Source organism: Gossypium raimondii, chromosome 5 (genome assembly GCF_025698545.1).
Source record: "Gossypium raimondii isolate GPD5lz chromosome 5, ASM2569854v1, whole genome shotgun sequence".
NCBI lineage: Eukaryota > Viridiplantae > Streptophyta > Magnoliopsida > Malvales > Malvaceae > Gossypium > Gossypium raimondii.
The window spans coordinates 52783834-52801451 of record NC_068569.1 but is presented as its reverse complement, the minus strand read 5'-3'; the positions used below and the strand labels follow the sequence as shown (position 1 = coordinate 52801451).

At 35.7% G+C, this 17618-nt stretch overlaps 1 protein-coding gene across 1 annotated transcript; it reads left to right on the top strand.

The window, feature by feature from the left end:
- Positions 1-214: 214 nt before the first annotated feature.
- LOC105766550 (terpene synthase 10) lies at positions 215-10182 on the top strand. The gene is made up of 10 exons (XM_012586045.2): positions 215-368; positions 3220-3308; positions 3440-3707; positions 3794-4011; positions 6889-6891; positions 8783-8940; positions 9027-9245; positions 9328-9466; positions 9538-9786; positions 9883-10182. The coding sequence occupies exons 1-10, from the start codon at positions 215-217 to the stop codon at positions 10180-10182; spliced, it is 1797 nt and encodes a 598-aa protein (XP_012441499.1).
- Positions 10183-17618: the final 7436 nt, after the last annotated feature.

The following is a 17618-nucleotide window of genomic DNA, read 5'->3' as shown; positions in this document are numbered from 1 at the left end:
TCAAAGAATGTGAATCATATTTTTAATAAAAGAAAGGCACTAACGACCGTATAAAATGTCTTATCATTGCATTTAATATTTTATTAATCTATTAAGGTTTGTTGATGCATGTATCAACAAAAATTACTTCTATATATACAACTTCGCATTCTTACAATACGTTCTCCATACCAAGTGATAACGATCTATTGAGCAGTAGGTTGAAGTTTCAGAAATGGCTTTTTGCCTGTTTAGTTCATTCCCGATGTGTAGTTTCCCCGTACACTCAAAATTGAAAAGCTTCTCATACAATGGGTCAAGCTTTCGTAGGTTAACAGTTTTTTCTGCCTCACAGAGTGCTGTTACAAACAAAACCTCTATTGAAGACTGTTGACACCATTTTTTTGAAGAAAACGGGGTCGACTTGGGTTTTGAAAACGAAAATTAAAATGGGAGTCGCCACCAATCCTTTTTTTGATGAGGTGTGATCGGGTCACCTCAAAAAGTGGTTTTTAATAAACGATTTAATTTTTATTAAAACAACGATTTTGGTCTACGAAATTCAGAAAAACGGGTTCGGGAGTCGGTTACGCACGAGGAAGGGTTAGCACCCTCGATACGCCCAGAATTGGTACCTAGTTGATTACTTAATGTCTTGGTGTCGAAAATTAAAAACTCGAAAAGAATTTAAAAATACGATCCTTCTTTATATTGCGTTATTTTTTAAAAAAAAATACTTGGATAAATCAAAATGGAAAAATGCTTTCTTATCTCGAAGTAACAAGATGTCACATTCAGTAAGTTAGGACACGACACCTCGTATTTTCGAGAGTAAGCTTGCATATATTTTTTGTTTAAACCTCATTTATTTCAATTTTAAAAGGATATTCGGTTTATTTAGAATCACGAGAAAATCGAAGCCCAGAAGTTAGGCACGATTTCTAATTTTCTAAATCTGAAATTTTACCTTTATTTTCGAAATTTTATATGTTTGAAATTTAAAAGGATATTTTGTTATTTGGGTTTAATGAGAAAATCGAGACCCAGTAAGTTAGGGTACAATTTCTCAAATTTCCAAAATGCAAAATATTACCTTATTTAACAAAATTCCTTTCGAATAATAGCGGTAATTTATTTGAAGGTAAGCATTTATCTTACTTAGAATAAAATAAAGCAATCCACATTGGACAACTATGTTGGGGTTTAATTTACAAAATGATGACATGAAATAACAATATAATAATAAACATGGAATAATGATACATGGATAAAATTATACAAATATATGACAATAATATGAAAGTACGAGTAAACTAATTATGGTACACACAATGAAAATAACCACTCGACATACATTATTTAAAAAATCAGTATTGATAAACAAAGACAAATAAATTAAATAACATATGTAATAACTTGAAATGAGTAGTGTAAAATAAATGTAGGATAATTTTGAAGAGATAATAAATGAATTTTGAACAAATAAAATAAAAATAAAAACGTTTATACAAAACGATTTTAAAATACTATGTATAAAAATTTTAAAAGTAATATGTATGTACATATAGAAATGTAAGATAGGAAAAATTTTAAAATGGATAATAAATAAACATAAGACGTATATCATAGCTGAAAAAGTACCAAATGATTTTAAAATAATTAGTATATATAATGCGTTCCAATGTAAGATAAATAATGTTAAAATACTCAATGTATAGAAACTCTAAACAAAAATAAAACAGTTTTGATATAAACAATATAAAGAATTTCAAAATAAATAGTATAGGAAACAATCTAAATTACATAGTACATATAAATTCAAAATAGATAATGCAAACACATGTATTTAAGATAAATAACGTATAAAAAGCTTGAGATAAATACTAGTTAATCTAAAACAGTCTAAAATAAAATAACATATAAAAGAAAATCTTAAATAATAAAAGAAACAGTTTAAAAATGTACCCAAAAAAATGGGGTTAAAAGGTAATGGGCATGATTGAAACCAGAAATAAAATAAAGGGGATAATTAAAAAATTAAAAGATGGAACGAGGGACTGATTTGCAACGTGCTAAAAATATCAGGGAGCGAAGGAAGAAATATCCCAAGCCCCTTGTGCGCAGCGTTTCAGTGCAAAGGGGCACACATGGTCAAAGGACCTGATTGAAGCAGAAACAAAATTCGCAGCCCAAGTCTAAAAGAAACAAAAAGTTGGATTGCGCTTCACTGCAAAACGGAGGGACTAAATGCATAAATTAACCATTAAGGGCAAGAATGTGCTGATTTCCCCCCTCAAACGGCACTGTTTTGCAATCCATAAAAGCAAAAAATGCTTTCCTTTTCTGCCATTTATTTTTAGCAAAGAAACCCCCAAAAAAAGTTTAACATTATTTTAAAATAAAACACAGAGAGTCCCCATGGCCTCTCCCTCGCACAGTCCCCTCTTCCGACTTAGGGCTCCTCCGGCGTTCAACTACGCCGCCGTCGACTTGCGACTGGCGACACGATGGGATGGGCTTTGCAGCCCCGTTTAACGTCGTCCTTGAGAGCTGGGCTCTCTCAACCCGCGAGGAGTGAAGCAAAAGGGGACCCTCGACCTTGACAGACCCGACTCAGCGATGGAGGAAAGAGACTCCGGCGGCGTGGTCACGATCTACTCCGGTGAGTTTCCCTTCCTTTTTGTTATTATTTCTATATTTTTCTTATTAAAATGAAGTTAAAAAAAAGGCAAAAATAAAATAAAATAAAATGAAAATCAAACGAATAGAAAGAAAAAAAATAAAGGTTTAACCTTTTTGAACTTCTATTTTTTTGCTGTTTTGATTTCTAATGTGTGTTTTTTACAAAGAAAATCGAAGGAGAGAGATGCAAGAAAACGTTCGGCCTTTATAGCCAAAAATACAAAATCTTTCCGTTCTATTCTCTGTAGTTTCTTTTTTGTCTATCTCTTCTTTTGTTGTTTTCTTTTTAGTCCGCGTGTCTTCTTCTCCTTGCAGGTGCCCGTGGCGACAAGTGGTGGCAGAGGCGTGCAGTGGGCGTGGGACGAGGAGGCCATGCGAGGCATGCGCGCTAGGGTTTTGGGGCAACTTTCACGAAAATGTTAATGTTGTCTTGGCTGGGTTTTTAATTTTTGTTTTAAGCCATGGGCTACATTGGGCTTGTTATTTTCCTTTGTAATTGGACTGTTGTTTATCTTGTTTTAATATTCGGGCCTGGGCATAGAATTGGGCCTTACAAAGACGGCAGAAAAATTAGACGATCAGCTAATTACCATCGTCCTATTTGGGATTATGATTATGTTCAGTCACTCAGAGATGGTTTTGTACAAGTATATTTCACATTCTTTGTGCATATATATGTGGCAGTTGACACCATTTTTGTTTTTCTTTTCCTTTGTTTCCCTAATGAAACTAAATTTGGAGAAAGCTAACAAAAACTTGTTCTGACTTGTGTGCATAGGATGAATCATACAATGAACGAGCAAGCAAATTCCAGGAAGAAGTGAGGATGATGCTTGGAAATATGGTGGATTCTTTGGAGAAACTTGAGCTTGTTGATACCTTACAAAGACTTGGTTTGTCCCATCATTTTGAAGCTGAAATAAACAAAACTTTGAAGAATATAAGTACTGATCGCATCGGTACTGCTGCATGGAAAAAAGACAATTTATATGCTACAGCTCTTGAATTTAGACTGCTTAGACAACATGGGTATAAGGTGGATCAAGGTAAAAACAAATATTAAAAATTTGGATGTATCAATTTTTATATCTAATTTAATGATACTTAACATTGAATTATTTTCATCCACTAGATGTTTTCACTTGCTTCATGGATGATGTTGGAAACATTAAATCAAGCCTAAATCAAGATTTCAAGGGACTGCTCAACCTGTATGAGGCTTCATACCTCTTATTAGAAGGTGAAACAGTGCTAGAGAATGCAAGAGAGTTAGCAGCTAAACTTCTAAAACAATATTTGAAGGAGAACAATGATGATCAATATCTTCGGATGCTTGTGGACCATGCCTTTGTTAAACTATAACAAGAAAACAATAAAGAAATAAGGAAAATTCTTCTTCTTATTATGCATGCAGAAAGCTCATGCATTTATAGGTAAACGTACGTAACCGTTTGACTGTTTTAACAGACTAACTGTAACTAACTATTTTAACAGTAAGCGTTCTTTATAACAAACTGCTTTTAGTTACTACTCTAACATTCCCTCTGCTTGTTTGTCTTTTGAGTTACAAAGCTCTTTTGTCGTTAAGACTCTAAGAGCATGTCTGAAACTTGAAAACAGCTTCGGTGTGATTGGTTTTGTGAGGACATCTGCAATTTGTTGAGTTGAGGGAACAAAGCTAACTTGTAGGCAACCAGCAAGAATCTTCTCACGAACAAAGTGATGGTCTATTTCAACATGCTTCATCTTGGTGTGATGTGTGGGATTCTCAGCGACAGAAACTGTTGATGAATTGTCGCACCAGATGATTGGCACCTTGGACATTGGCATTTTAACTTCATTCAGCAACTGTTGGATCCATAATAGTTCAGATACACAATTGGCCAAGCTGCGATATTCTGCCTCAGCAGATGACCGAGACACCACCGTCTGTTTCTTTGAACACCAGGCCACCGGATTTGGACCAAGATATATCACATACCCAGATGTAGACCGACGATCTTCAACAGATGAGGCCCAGTCAGCATCAGAGTAAGCTACCAGTTCTCGTGATCCTGCTGTAAGACATAGTCCATGATCCATGGTGCCTGCTAAATATCGTAAGACACATTTGAGTGCTTTCCAATGAGTTTCACTTGGAGCACTCATGTACTGACTAAGTTTGTTAGTACAAAATGATAAATCCGGTCGGGTAATACACACATACTGTAGCATACCGACAACACTCCTATACAGATGCACATCAGAGAAAGGCGGGCTACCATCTGAGGCTACTAGCTTGGGAATGCTTACCATAAGCATTGGTGTTGCTGCTGCTCCATGCATTCCAGTTTTCTCAAAAAGATCTATAACATATTTCTTCTGACTTAGTAACAATCCCTGGGGCGTGCGCTGAACTTTTATTCCCAAGAAGAAACTAAGTTCTCTTATGTCCTTAAGAGCAAACTTGCTATGAAGGCGTTGAATAACATCTTCTATATCCTTTTCATGACTGCCAGTGATCACAATGTCATCGACGTAGACCATAAGTAAGAGGTGCTTTCCTTCAGACACCCGTATGAACAAGGAAGAATCAGCTTTGGATCCAAGAAACCCAAGTTGCGTCACAAGATACTCCTTAAGAGTCTGAAACCAGGCACGGGGAGCTTGCCTCAGCCCATATAGAGCTTTGTTTAGCTTACAGACCAACTTTTGACCAGCAACACCAGAAACTTCAAAACCAGGGGGTTGTTCCTTGTAGATTTCTTCAGTAAGCTCTCCATTAAGGAATGCATTGTTTATATCAACTTGCCGTAGAGACCACTTTTGCATAACCGCAAGTGAAAGAACAGTGCGAATGGTAGAAGATCTCACTACCGGACTATACGTATTATGGAAATCAAACCCTGCATGTTGAGAAAACCCTTTTGCGACTAACCGAGCCTTGTGTCTGTCAATGGATCCATCAGACTTTTGACTTTAAATAACCATTTGCACCCTACTGCTTGTCAATTTTCTGGAAGAGAACACAGAGTTCATGTATTATTGCTAGTCAAAGCTTGCAATTCATTGTAAACTGCTTTCTGCCAACACTCATATGTCATTGCTGTATGAATATCAGGAGGATCATCGTTGGGTGAAGAATCCGTCATGCTAAGGTATACCTTTGGCCTGAAAATCCCAGCTTTGCTTCGGGTTACCATTTTATGTGTATTAGTAGATGACTGTGGAAGTGGGTGCACTGATTGTTGAGGTAACGATGGCATAGTTGCAGGTTGTAAAGAAGAGATTTGTTGTTGGGAAGTTGACATAGGTGATGTGGACGCATGTGGACTATGCAAGATATTATGGGTGGAAACATGTGGGGTGGGTATTGATTGTGACAGGACAGGTGTAGTAGAAGTAGATGTGGTAATAGGTGGAGGTGTAGGCAGTGTACTTGGACATGGTGCATGGGGAGTAGGTAGAACTAAGAGCTTAGTACTGACGTGTGGAGTAGGTGTAGTAGGTGTAGTAGTTGCTGAGAAGGAACTATTATATGGAAAAACATTTTCATTAAAGGTGACATGACGGGTGACATAGACTTTGCCATTGGAATCTCTACATTTGTAACCTTTATGGTAAGGGGAGTAACCAAGAAAAACACATGGTGTTGATCAAAACTGTAGTTTTGACTTGGTAAACGGCCTAAGGTTGGGAAAGCATAAACAACCAAAGATTTTAAGGTAGGAGTAGTCAGGCTTTGTTTGAAATAACTTTTCATATGGTGAGGTATCATTTAATGGATGAGAGGGTAACCTGTTGATCAAGAGCACAGCTGTAAAGCTTCATTCCAAAATAGCAAGGGCATTGAAGCATGAGCTAACATGGAAAGCCCTGACTCAACAATCTGTCGATGTTTGCGCTCAACAAGGCCATTCTGAGCTGACGTGTAAGGACAAGTAAGACGATGCACGATACCTTGTTGGTTTAAATAACTCTTCAATGCCTGAAACTCCCCTCCCCCATCTGTTTGTAAAGACTGAAGCTTTGCACCAAGTGTTCTTTCAACTTGGCGATGAAACTGAGGGAACACTGTGAAGACATCAGATTTGTTCTTCAAAAAATACAGCCAAGTATACCGAGAGTAGGCATCAGTAAAAGCAACATAATACCGAAATCCATTAGAGGCAGTTGGAGCTGGTCCCCAAACATCAGCCACAACAAGCTGTAGAGCCGACGTATATGTAGTAGATGATTTTGAAAAAGGAAGTTTACATTCCTTACCAAGATGACAAGCAGTACAATCAACAAATTTGTTGCTATCAGAAAACTGAACATTACATTGTATAAGTGCTTTAGTAAGCTTTGCACGACAGGGATGTCCTAGTCGATAGTGCCAAACACTAAGCGGAAGTTTAACACTAGACGTAAAACAGTGAGCAGACTTAGAAGACGCATGTGCCCCAGCAGATGAATTAACATGAAGTCTATACAGCCCTTGATGAACAGAGCCATGAAGCAAAACCTCCCTTGTTTTCAAATCACTTTTGCAGCGATTAGGGAAAAATTCAAACATGACCTGATTGTCTTTAGCAAACTTGGAGACAGATAAGAGATTCTTAGTAATGCCAGGAACAAGAAGCAATGAACGCATGTATAGAGGTCGAGATTGAGTGGATAAAGACAACTGTCCAGTAGACACAACAGGTAAAACTGAACCATTTCCAACAAATACCTTACCTGGTCCTTTGAAGGGTTGACTATCACCAATGGAATTAACTGAATTTGTCAAATGATGTGTAGCACCTGAATCCGGGTACCAAGCATTATCAGCAACTGTTTCAGGTGTTGCTATGTATGCCTGTGATGAGGTTTGAGCAGGGACCTGCTGCGAAGAATTTCCAACAAATGGATTAGTCCAAACAGATGATGGATGAGTGGGAAGACACCAACCTGGTGGACTCCATTGAGGCTGAGGAGGAGAAAACCAAGGTGAAGTAGTACCAGACCCAACCATACAGACATTTGCTTGTGGGGGGGCCTATAGTTATTACTTTTATAAGATGAATCAAATCTATGATAGCAGTGATCAACTAAATGACCGGCCTTTCCACACAACTGACACTGGATTCTTGAATGAAACCGGCCACGCCCACGCCCCCTACTCGCAGATGATGAGTTATAGGCAGGAATCGAACCACTAGCCCCTGTAGAGTCAGACGACTGATGAGATACCATATTAGCAGAACTCAATATTTCAGTATTCACGAGCTGTTGTCGAGCTTCAGCATCAAGAAGCATGGATGTAACCCCTTGAACAGTGTAAGGAATTTGACTCGATGTAACAATTGTAATAATAGACTCATAGTCAGGTGAAAGACCATTTAGAATCGCAGTGATGTGATCATGCTCACTGATAATCTCACCACAGCTTGCAAGATTATCACAACAACCTTTAATCTTGACCAAGAAGTCTTTCATGCTCAACTCACCCTTGCGCTGGGAATGCAAGGTCCGACGATAATACATCAACTTGGAGGTAGTTTTGCTGCCATACAGAGTGACAAGTGCCTTCCAAATCTTAGCACTTGTATCCATGCCAATCAAATGAGGCAGAACAGATGAGCTTATGGAAGATAACAGCCATGATGCAAGTGCACTATCCTGCTGCTCAAAGTGAACAAAATCTGGATTCTCACAACAACCACCATTTTCATCAGCAAGAAACTGAATGGGAGGATCTTGTTCATCCAAGAAATGCTGAAGCTTATGCGTTTTGACAACCAAAAGCACCTGTTGTTTCCAAAGAAAGTAGTTACTGTCATCAAGCAGAATGCTAATCTTCTTTGTAGAGAACAGCCTACTGTCGATAATACCATCAGCAGAACTGCAAGCCATTTCGACAAATGCACAGCAGATTTTTAGGTAAAAATCATTGAAAAGGATATCACCTCTGATACCATGTTAAACTATAACAAGAAAACAATAAAGAAATAAGGAAAATTCTTCTTCTTATTATGCATGCAGAAAGCTCATGCATTTATAGGTAAATGTACGTAACCGTTTGACTGTTTTAACAGACTAACTGTAACTAACTATTTTAACAGTAAGCGTTCTTTATAACAAACTGCTTTTAGTTACTACTCTAACAGCCTTTGAGCTTCCTCTACATTGGAGGATGCCAAGGTTGGAAGCCAGATGGTTCATAGATGTGTATGAGAAAAACAAGGACAAAAATCCCATTATTTTAGAGCTTGCTATATTGGATTACAACATAGTCCAATCGACGCACTTGGAAGATTTTAGATATGCTTCAACGTAAGTAAGCCTACTACATACTAGTTCAAAATTAAATCATATATGCTTCAACATAAGTATGATTTTGGTTTTTTTTTTTTTAATAGATGGTGGAAGGAACTTGGTCTTGGCGAAAGTCTTGGCTTTGCTAGAGATAGGATTATGTCAAACTTTTTATGGAGTGTGGGAATGGTAATTACTCCTCAGGATACGAAAAGTAGAAGAATTCAGACAAAGGTTAATGCTCTGGTAACATGTTTAGATGATGTTTATGATGTTTATGGCACCTTAGATGAGTTGGAACTCTTGACAGATGTTATTGAGAGGTTTGCCCATATGATTTTATCTACTCTTGATAATTCTTACCAAAGCTTAGTAAGCTTTAATATATATGTTGTGTAATTTCAGATGGGATATAAATGCAATACAGAGACTTCCAAACTTTATGAAGATATATTATCTTGCTCTTTACAATTTCATAAATGAAATCGCTTTTGACATTCTTAAGGAACAAGGGATAGATGTCATTCCCTTCCTCAAGAAACCGGTATTAAACCAATTTCTAGTCTTTCTCTTGCTTTTCTCACTAACCCTATCTGATTTGTGTTATTCATTTAGTGGACGGATCTTTGTAAAGCATATTTGTTGGAGGCAAAATGGTATTACAGTGGATACACGCCAACCCTAAAAGAGTACCTTGATAATGCTTGGATTTCAATAACGGGTCATGTAATGCTTGCTCATACCTATTTGGCAACTCATCATATAACGGAAGAGGGATTGCGCAACTTCCAAGAATATTACCCCGATATAATATATCATGCCAACATACTTGTACGATTAGCAAATGATTTAGGGACATCATCGGTAAGCAATACATACAATAGCAAACTTGAAATTTCCATTAATTAATTACTCTAATAGTGATATCTTGCCCCTTTTTTTTTTTTTTTTTTGAACTAGTATGAGCTAAAAAGAGGTGATGTTCCTAAATCCATCCAATGTTATATGTACGAAAGTGGAGCATCTGAAGAAGAAGCTCGTGAGCACATATGGAAGTTAATTGACGCAGAATGGAAAAAGATAAATGAAGATCAAATGGCTAAATCTCCTTTCTCTCGGAAGTTTATTGAAATGGCTATAAGCCATGCTAGAGTGTCTTTAATGATATACCAAAAGGATGATGGTTTTGGTATTGAAGATAACGAAATCATGGACAAAGTGTTATCATTATTTGTCCACCCAATAATTTTGCCCAAATGAATAAGAACATTGGAATTATTTCCATATTGGGCCAAAAAATTGTTAGATTTTATGTTTTAGTATGGTGTACAATAAACTTATGGTAATGTAAGGACTCTCTTAGTTCATGTTGTTCCGTTTGCTTTTCATGGTTCCTTCTACTCACCGTATCCTATTTTGTTCGACTCTATTTAAACCTTTGCTTAAAAAAAAAAAAAAAAACCAAACATACCACATGAACAAAAGAAATTTATTATTTTTTTATTATGTAATTTTTATTAATTTATTCTTAGCGTTTAAATTATATTTTAATAAATAATAAAATAATTATATATAATTTTACATAAACTATTAATATAAATTATTTGACATCAACTATTAAAGCAATCGATTTAAGAACAAAATTAAAGACGTTACAAATTTTGATTATTCATGTCTTAGTTATTAATGATTAGAAAAATGATGATGTAACATCTACCATATGTTAAACGCCATCTATGTATAGCATTATTATTTTTAAAATATTTTTTCCTAAATTTTAAACTATATTTTTTATCACTCGATCTTTAAAAAAATTCTATTTATTCTATCTAACTTTACAAATTTTATAATTTAATCACTAACTTTTTAGGTGATGGATTCTTTGTTTTGACTATGAAATTCTCATATTTTGGTTAGAATTTCTTGATTGGTTGATGCAGTCTATAATAAACACTTAAATATTTGATGATTTAGATATCAATACTTCAATAATGAATTCAGATGTCAAATAAATGTGTCACGACACTGACTCTTGGGACCAAAATTTTATGTCCTTAATGTTAATGCACAAATTTATATTTTTAATAGTTGAATGATGGAACCCAAACTCCTCAAAATCATTGAATGGTTATTACTATAACTTACACATATTTAATATGGTACACTTCTTAACTAAAAAATAAGTAATTATAAAATAATAGATATGATAAATAACATAATAATAAATAATTGTAATTTTAATAACTTAACAGTAGCTAATAAAATTGTAGTAGATATGCTATAACTGTGCATGATAGATATTTGATAGTATAAAAATAAATGATTGATTACTAACTATAATTTTATAATACCAAAGTGTAGTTATACTTTAAAGATTATATTAATGTAATATTGAATAGATTAATTCATTAAATTACATGTTTTTGGATTAAAAAATTATTATGTTAACTCATAATAATTTATTTATGTCCTTTTAGATGCTAAAAAAAAAATTGGTAGAAAAGAGATAACATATGTGATTACAACAACCAATTCATAAATTAAAATGATTTAGACTCATGACGATCTTCAACCAACATATAACACCCCAAACCCGGCCCAAACATTATGGCTGGATCTAGTGATGTCACATGATAGGGTGTTTGAAAACCACGTCGTTGCGTTAAAACCATTTCCATTGAATTCCTTATCTTAATATCTAATTAGTTCAAAAATTGTGTTGCTCATTTAATCGATAGTTTCAAAACGTTATTCATTTGCGGAAGCTTTTAAAACAGATTAAACAATCGTGCGTTTAGGAAAAACATTTGTTTTTTTGAAAACCAAGGCTTCCTACTACTAGCAGTTGTAATCCATAAGGTAAAGATAATTAAAACCCAAAACCAAAGTCCCAAAGTCCGAAAGTCCAATTACAACCCAAAAACTTAGCCAGTAAAAATAGAATAGAAATAAAACCAATTATCGTAAATATGGGTTAAAAACTATAAAATTCCAAAACTGTGGTCACCGCCGAGTTCTCTGCCGCACCGATCTGTCTAAATCTGGGGATTACCTGTACACATTTAAACAAAAGGGGTGAGTTTACGAAAACTCAATTTGTAATCCCACAAAAAACAAACAATAGCAAATCACAGTGCACAGTTAAAGTAGTCCTAGGCTTAAGCCCTTTTTCAGTATCAGTAACAGTTTGGGCCTTAGCCCATCTCAGTATAATATCAAATATGCAGTAGGGTCTTAGCCCATCATAGTATCAGTAGCAGTCATGTAGTATTCAGTAACAAAGTCTTACCCAACCAGCCTCTACACACCATTTCTATCCAACCCTACACTCCATGTGGAGATCAAATCAACCCATCCATCCCTACACTCCAGGTAGTACCGAGTGCGGCACAAAACAGCAATTTGTAGCTGAGCTACCAGTATGTTAGGCTTAAGAGCCTTTCAATACACTTCCTCCAAATATAATCAATCCAACCCTATGCAATGCAACATACAAGTCATGACATGCTATCTCAGGACATCAGTACATATAACCAATTTAGTATACAAGCATACTATCATCATGCTCAACATATATATAAATCAAACAGCCAGTTCGTAAAATTAGGGGTCTAAGTGATGCTTGCCAACCCTACAGTAAGTTCACAGTCGACTTGGGCGACCCGTGCAACCTTAGTAATCAATTCAGTGAAAATGGGCTCACACGCCCATGTGGTCCGCCCGTGTGAGCCAACATGCCTGTGTGACCCACTCGGCCCAAATTTTCCTTGGCCGTGTGATCCATTTTTTAATGTAACCCATGCTAGCTAAATATTCATATATGTTTTCACTATTTACTTATATGATCATTCAGAGCTGTCTACTTGAGTCATTGTCACTAAATTATTTATATCTCAAGCTACAGAATTCCAAATTAAAAACCGCTTAGTGTTTCTAAAACTAGACTCAAATACCTTTCTACCACAAAATTTTCAGAATTTTTGGTTTACCCAATAAGTACAGTAATATCTTCAAACTTATCCCTATTCTGCTGTCTGACAGCTTTGACCTTTTTTACTAAAAATTAATTATCTCTTAGTACAAAATTTGGATGACATTTCCGTTTATTTCTATTGAAAATAGACTCATGAATAATTTAAAAATGTAAATTTTAACCCCTAATTATTTTTCTCAAATTTTTGATGATTTTCCAGAGTCAGAATAGGAGAACCTGAATTCGTTCTAACCTTGTCTCACAAGATTTATTATATCTCACGATTAAGAGTTCCATTACTTACAACATTTCTTCTATGAGAAATTAGACTTAATAAGATTCAATTCCATATTTTGTTCATCCTCTAATTCAATTTTCATAATTTATGGTGATTTTTCAAAATTAGCCTACTGTTGCTGTCCAAAACTATTTTAGTTGAAAAAGCAATTTCAGTTTTTCGCCGAATCCTATTTTCTGCATTTCAGGTACACACCTGGTTTTGTTTGATGCTAAAACAGTCCCTGAGCACTCCAAAGCCTATAATTGAACAAATAAAACTAATTTAATCTCACATAACGTGATCCCAAATTGAACTCATATAAGGTTTTAACCCATAAGAGACTAAACCTTACCTTCAACCGATAAGCAGTAATTCCCACACAAACTAAGACTCCGATTGATGATTACAAGCCCTTGAATCCTCCCCTAATTAGCATAAACAAAATACTTCAGAAGAAAGTTAACAAACGGAAACAAATCGCTTGTCTAAAACTTACCAAACAATAGCAGAAAAACGTGGAGCGACACGAGGCAAAGTGGGAAAAGAAAAATCAAGAAGATGAAAGGTGAAAGAGAGCAAAAATTCAGCAGCAATGAAGAGAAAAATGGAAAGAGAGTGGAGGGATTTTGGGGAAGTAAAAAAAGAAAAAAAAAAGATGAACAGAATATTTGATAACCACCCTAATCCCTTATTTCTCTCCATCAAACTCCCTACAAAATCCACTACTCAGATTTTTAGTCCATCTCAAACTCTCTTGGACGCCTGAGTAAAAATAATGCTCACACCAAGACTCGAACACATGACCTCCTTCACACCAACACTCCACTTATCCACCAGACCAGCAAGCCCATTCTATTAATTGTTTGTCAACTTTTACTTAAAAGCGTACTGACCAAAATTTGCCCAAGTCCTGGCTTGAACTTGAGACCTCCCAAACATACTCAGAACACATAACCACTAAAGCAGACAAATATTTTGTGACACACATTCACAATACCCAAAATTAAAATTTTGGGACGTTACACAACAAATCTCAAACCGAAACTAGCGAAACTGCAAATAAACAGAGCAAATACTCCTCTATATTAGCACATTTAACCATGTGATCCACAACTCCATTTTGATCCCTCAGAATATGTCAGACACGAACCTCCCATCTTCCCCCCAACAATTGATGTAATAACCTTAATTCCACTAAGCTACTCATCATTCCAAGCATCCTCAACAACCATACAAACTACAACAATTTGAGAATCACCCTCTATAAGAGTTTTCTATATGGTCCTTTCAAGTTCACAAACCGACCCTTCGATTACCGATTTCAACTCAATTGAATCATGCAAATGATTCCTCATCATCTCATCCGATGGTCTCCCTTGTTGTCCAAAAATTATATTATGAACTCGATTGCAACTCTTAAAAGGTGTCGTTTTTTCCCGAATCTAAACATTTCATTTTTTTATCTTTATACTAATCCATATTTTTCCTTTCCATTATCTGCACTGCAGTGTGCTTCTATTTATTCAAATTCAATGACACATCCACTGGTTGTATGACTATGTTTTTTTCCCCGATCAGTAGCACCCATAAGTCTCAGTTTTGATCCATCATCAAACACCTCATGCCTAGCAATAACCTTCACTCCAAATTTGCCATTATTGGGCCTTAGTGCTAACGGACTAGATTTTGGCCCAACTCCTATCATTACCCATTTTCCCTTAGCTCAGTTCTTAGCATTAGTATCCATAGATATGCTCTTAGTCATTTAGAGCCCTAAAACCCTATTGTCACCTACATCCTTAATTTGTCCCTAATTTCTTTCCTCCATTTCGCCGTCAATCCTCCTATCAACATCGCCAAGATTTTCTCCCCTAAGATCTCCAAGCGCTGCAAACCGTGAACCCCTAAAAGCACTGTTGGAATAACCGTTCCACTCTTCCCCTGTGACTCGGCTTCTCCCTTTTCATCATTCCACCACCATCTAAACGCCAAAGGGCTCCTCTTCCACCCTCTATTCAAGCCCCGACTTTTCCATCACCGAGCTAGCAAAATCAGAATCAGCCACTGGTGATGTTGTTTTAACTCCCGAACACAAGTCTGCTTCATGCCCATAAAGTCCACACTTGAAGAAAATGTTAGGCAAAGCTTCATATTCCACTTGTTGAAGGCGGCCATTGATTCTTACCTTGGACACCAATCGCTTCCTCAAATCGACACAGATCGCCAGTAGTGCGAACCTTCCCCTTCGAGCACAATCCATGTGCACATCCAACTTAACCATCGATCTAACTATTTGACGGTCGCCCTGAGAAGACGATCCGTATAATATCCCTCAGGTAATCCCGACAGCTATATCCAAACAACTTGCATTTCAATCCTACTTTGTGATGTTGAGAAATCCGATGAACATGACCGAATAATCAGACATCTTCCAAAGATTACTCATGGTCCCCCCAATTAAGGCCTTGTTGTAGTTATTCTCGTCTTGAAATCTAACCAGGAAGAAATTGTTTTCAAGATCCATAAGTTGAACTAGGCATTTTGGATTCCACAATAAGGTAATCTTGTTCAAAAGGACTTTAAATCTAATCTTTCCCCCTAGCAATTTAACAATAATAGTTCAAGCCATTTGACGTCAATATACTCTTGCACCCTATCTGAAAACGTAATCGACAGGATACCTTCAACCATTTCAATTAACACATCCCCTTCAGTAATGAAATGTGATGTAGAATCACAGCTAAGTTCATAGATAGGACTATATATTAAAGAGAACAACCTTTAGGTTCTGTAATGAAATGTGATGAATGGATTCTACAGCACATGATGATGAAACCTAATTTTAATACCACTAAATAAATGTTTGAAAAAATGAAGAAATGTAAGAAAACTAGGATGATCTAAGTCAATTTGATCACTGAGTTTTTCAGACAGAATTCTAGCAGAGGTTTTCGAACTCGAAGGTTTGAGGATGACTTGGTAGAATATAATACTCATCCATGTACACGAAAAAATATAAATTCCATGGAAAAGAAGTATGATGAAGCAAAGAAACATTGGATTCTTATATCTCCTATTCCAGAGACTGCAATTAGTGTACAAGCTCTGAACCTTCAGATTACAAGCCCAAGATCTGAACCTTCAGAGACTCACCAGCAAGCTACCACTAGTGTATAAGCTGCTCCAAGTCAACCTTCAAGTTCCATGAACCAAAAATAATTTAATTTAATATAAATGTAGATTCTATTCCATGCATCTCAAAGTCACTCATAGCATCTTTAAATATATCTCGAATCGCAAGCTCAGATTCTCCAATATATTTATGAAATATTACAGGTCCATCGACAATTTGTTTATGAAAAATGAAAAACAAAATAAATAAAAATTTAAAACATGATGGAAGCTTAGGGATGAAGAACTGCAGATTTCTCAGTGTTATCGATAGAAGAGATGAAGAGAAAGTTGTAAATACCGACACATAGAACTAGACTATTTATATTGCTTAACAACTTACGTAAGCTTGACAAAGGCAAGTAAATTAATCCAATTCCATATGTTAAGCCTACTAAATCTTAATGTAAATCAATCCAGTTTCTAATGTTAAGCATAAGATCAAAGTAATTATATGTCATTACAGCTATACAAGTTGGGACAAAGAACTACAGGAAACTCTAAAGGAAAAGCCTAACCAAAACTGATTGATTTGAGATTGAATTTCCACCTATCAAGATAAGCCCCAAAGATGATATGAAATACTGCAGCCAAAACTATTCCCTAGAGTTAAGCAGTTGGTTAGGTTTTGTTTTTGTAATCCAAGATCATGTATTAATAATAAAAATCCTAAAAACAAGATTACAAAATTAGACGATATCCCACATCAAATTCTTCAATGATCCACCTTCCCAGCATAAATACTCTAACCTAAGTTTACATCTGACCCAGACAATCAAAAACAACACATTCGAACAATCGCTAGTTGCTTCCGCAATAAATTCAACTTGTCATTAAACCAGTTATTTCTTCTTTCCTAACTTGTATAAATACACACAGCTATTGTGACTTTCTTTCCATTCTATAGTTGACACGTTTGCTCAACTCTAATATGATAAAGGTGACGAACACTACAAAAAAAACGCCTTCATTTCACAATCAGGAGCACAAGTTTCAGATTATATTAGATAAAAGGTACAAAAAAGCATGCTACATACCCAAATATACATGTATATATATATATATAACCTTTGCTTTTCGATTGCTAAGGAGGTATGAAATTGCATTTGCAACAACTGTCTTTCCTGTTCCAGGAGGTCCATAAAGAAGTATTCCACGAACATATTTTTTTCTAAACCTAAAATAATAATAATAATTCCTCGAACATGCATCAAGAATTTAGAGAGCAGTTGGATAGATATTTAATGTACTCTTAGAGAGCTGAGCTATTTA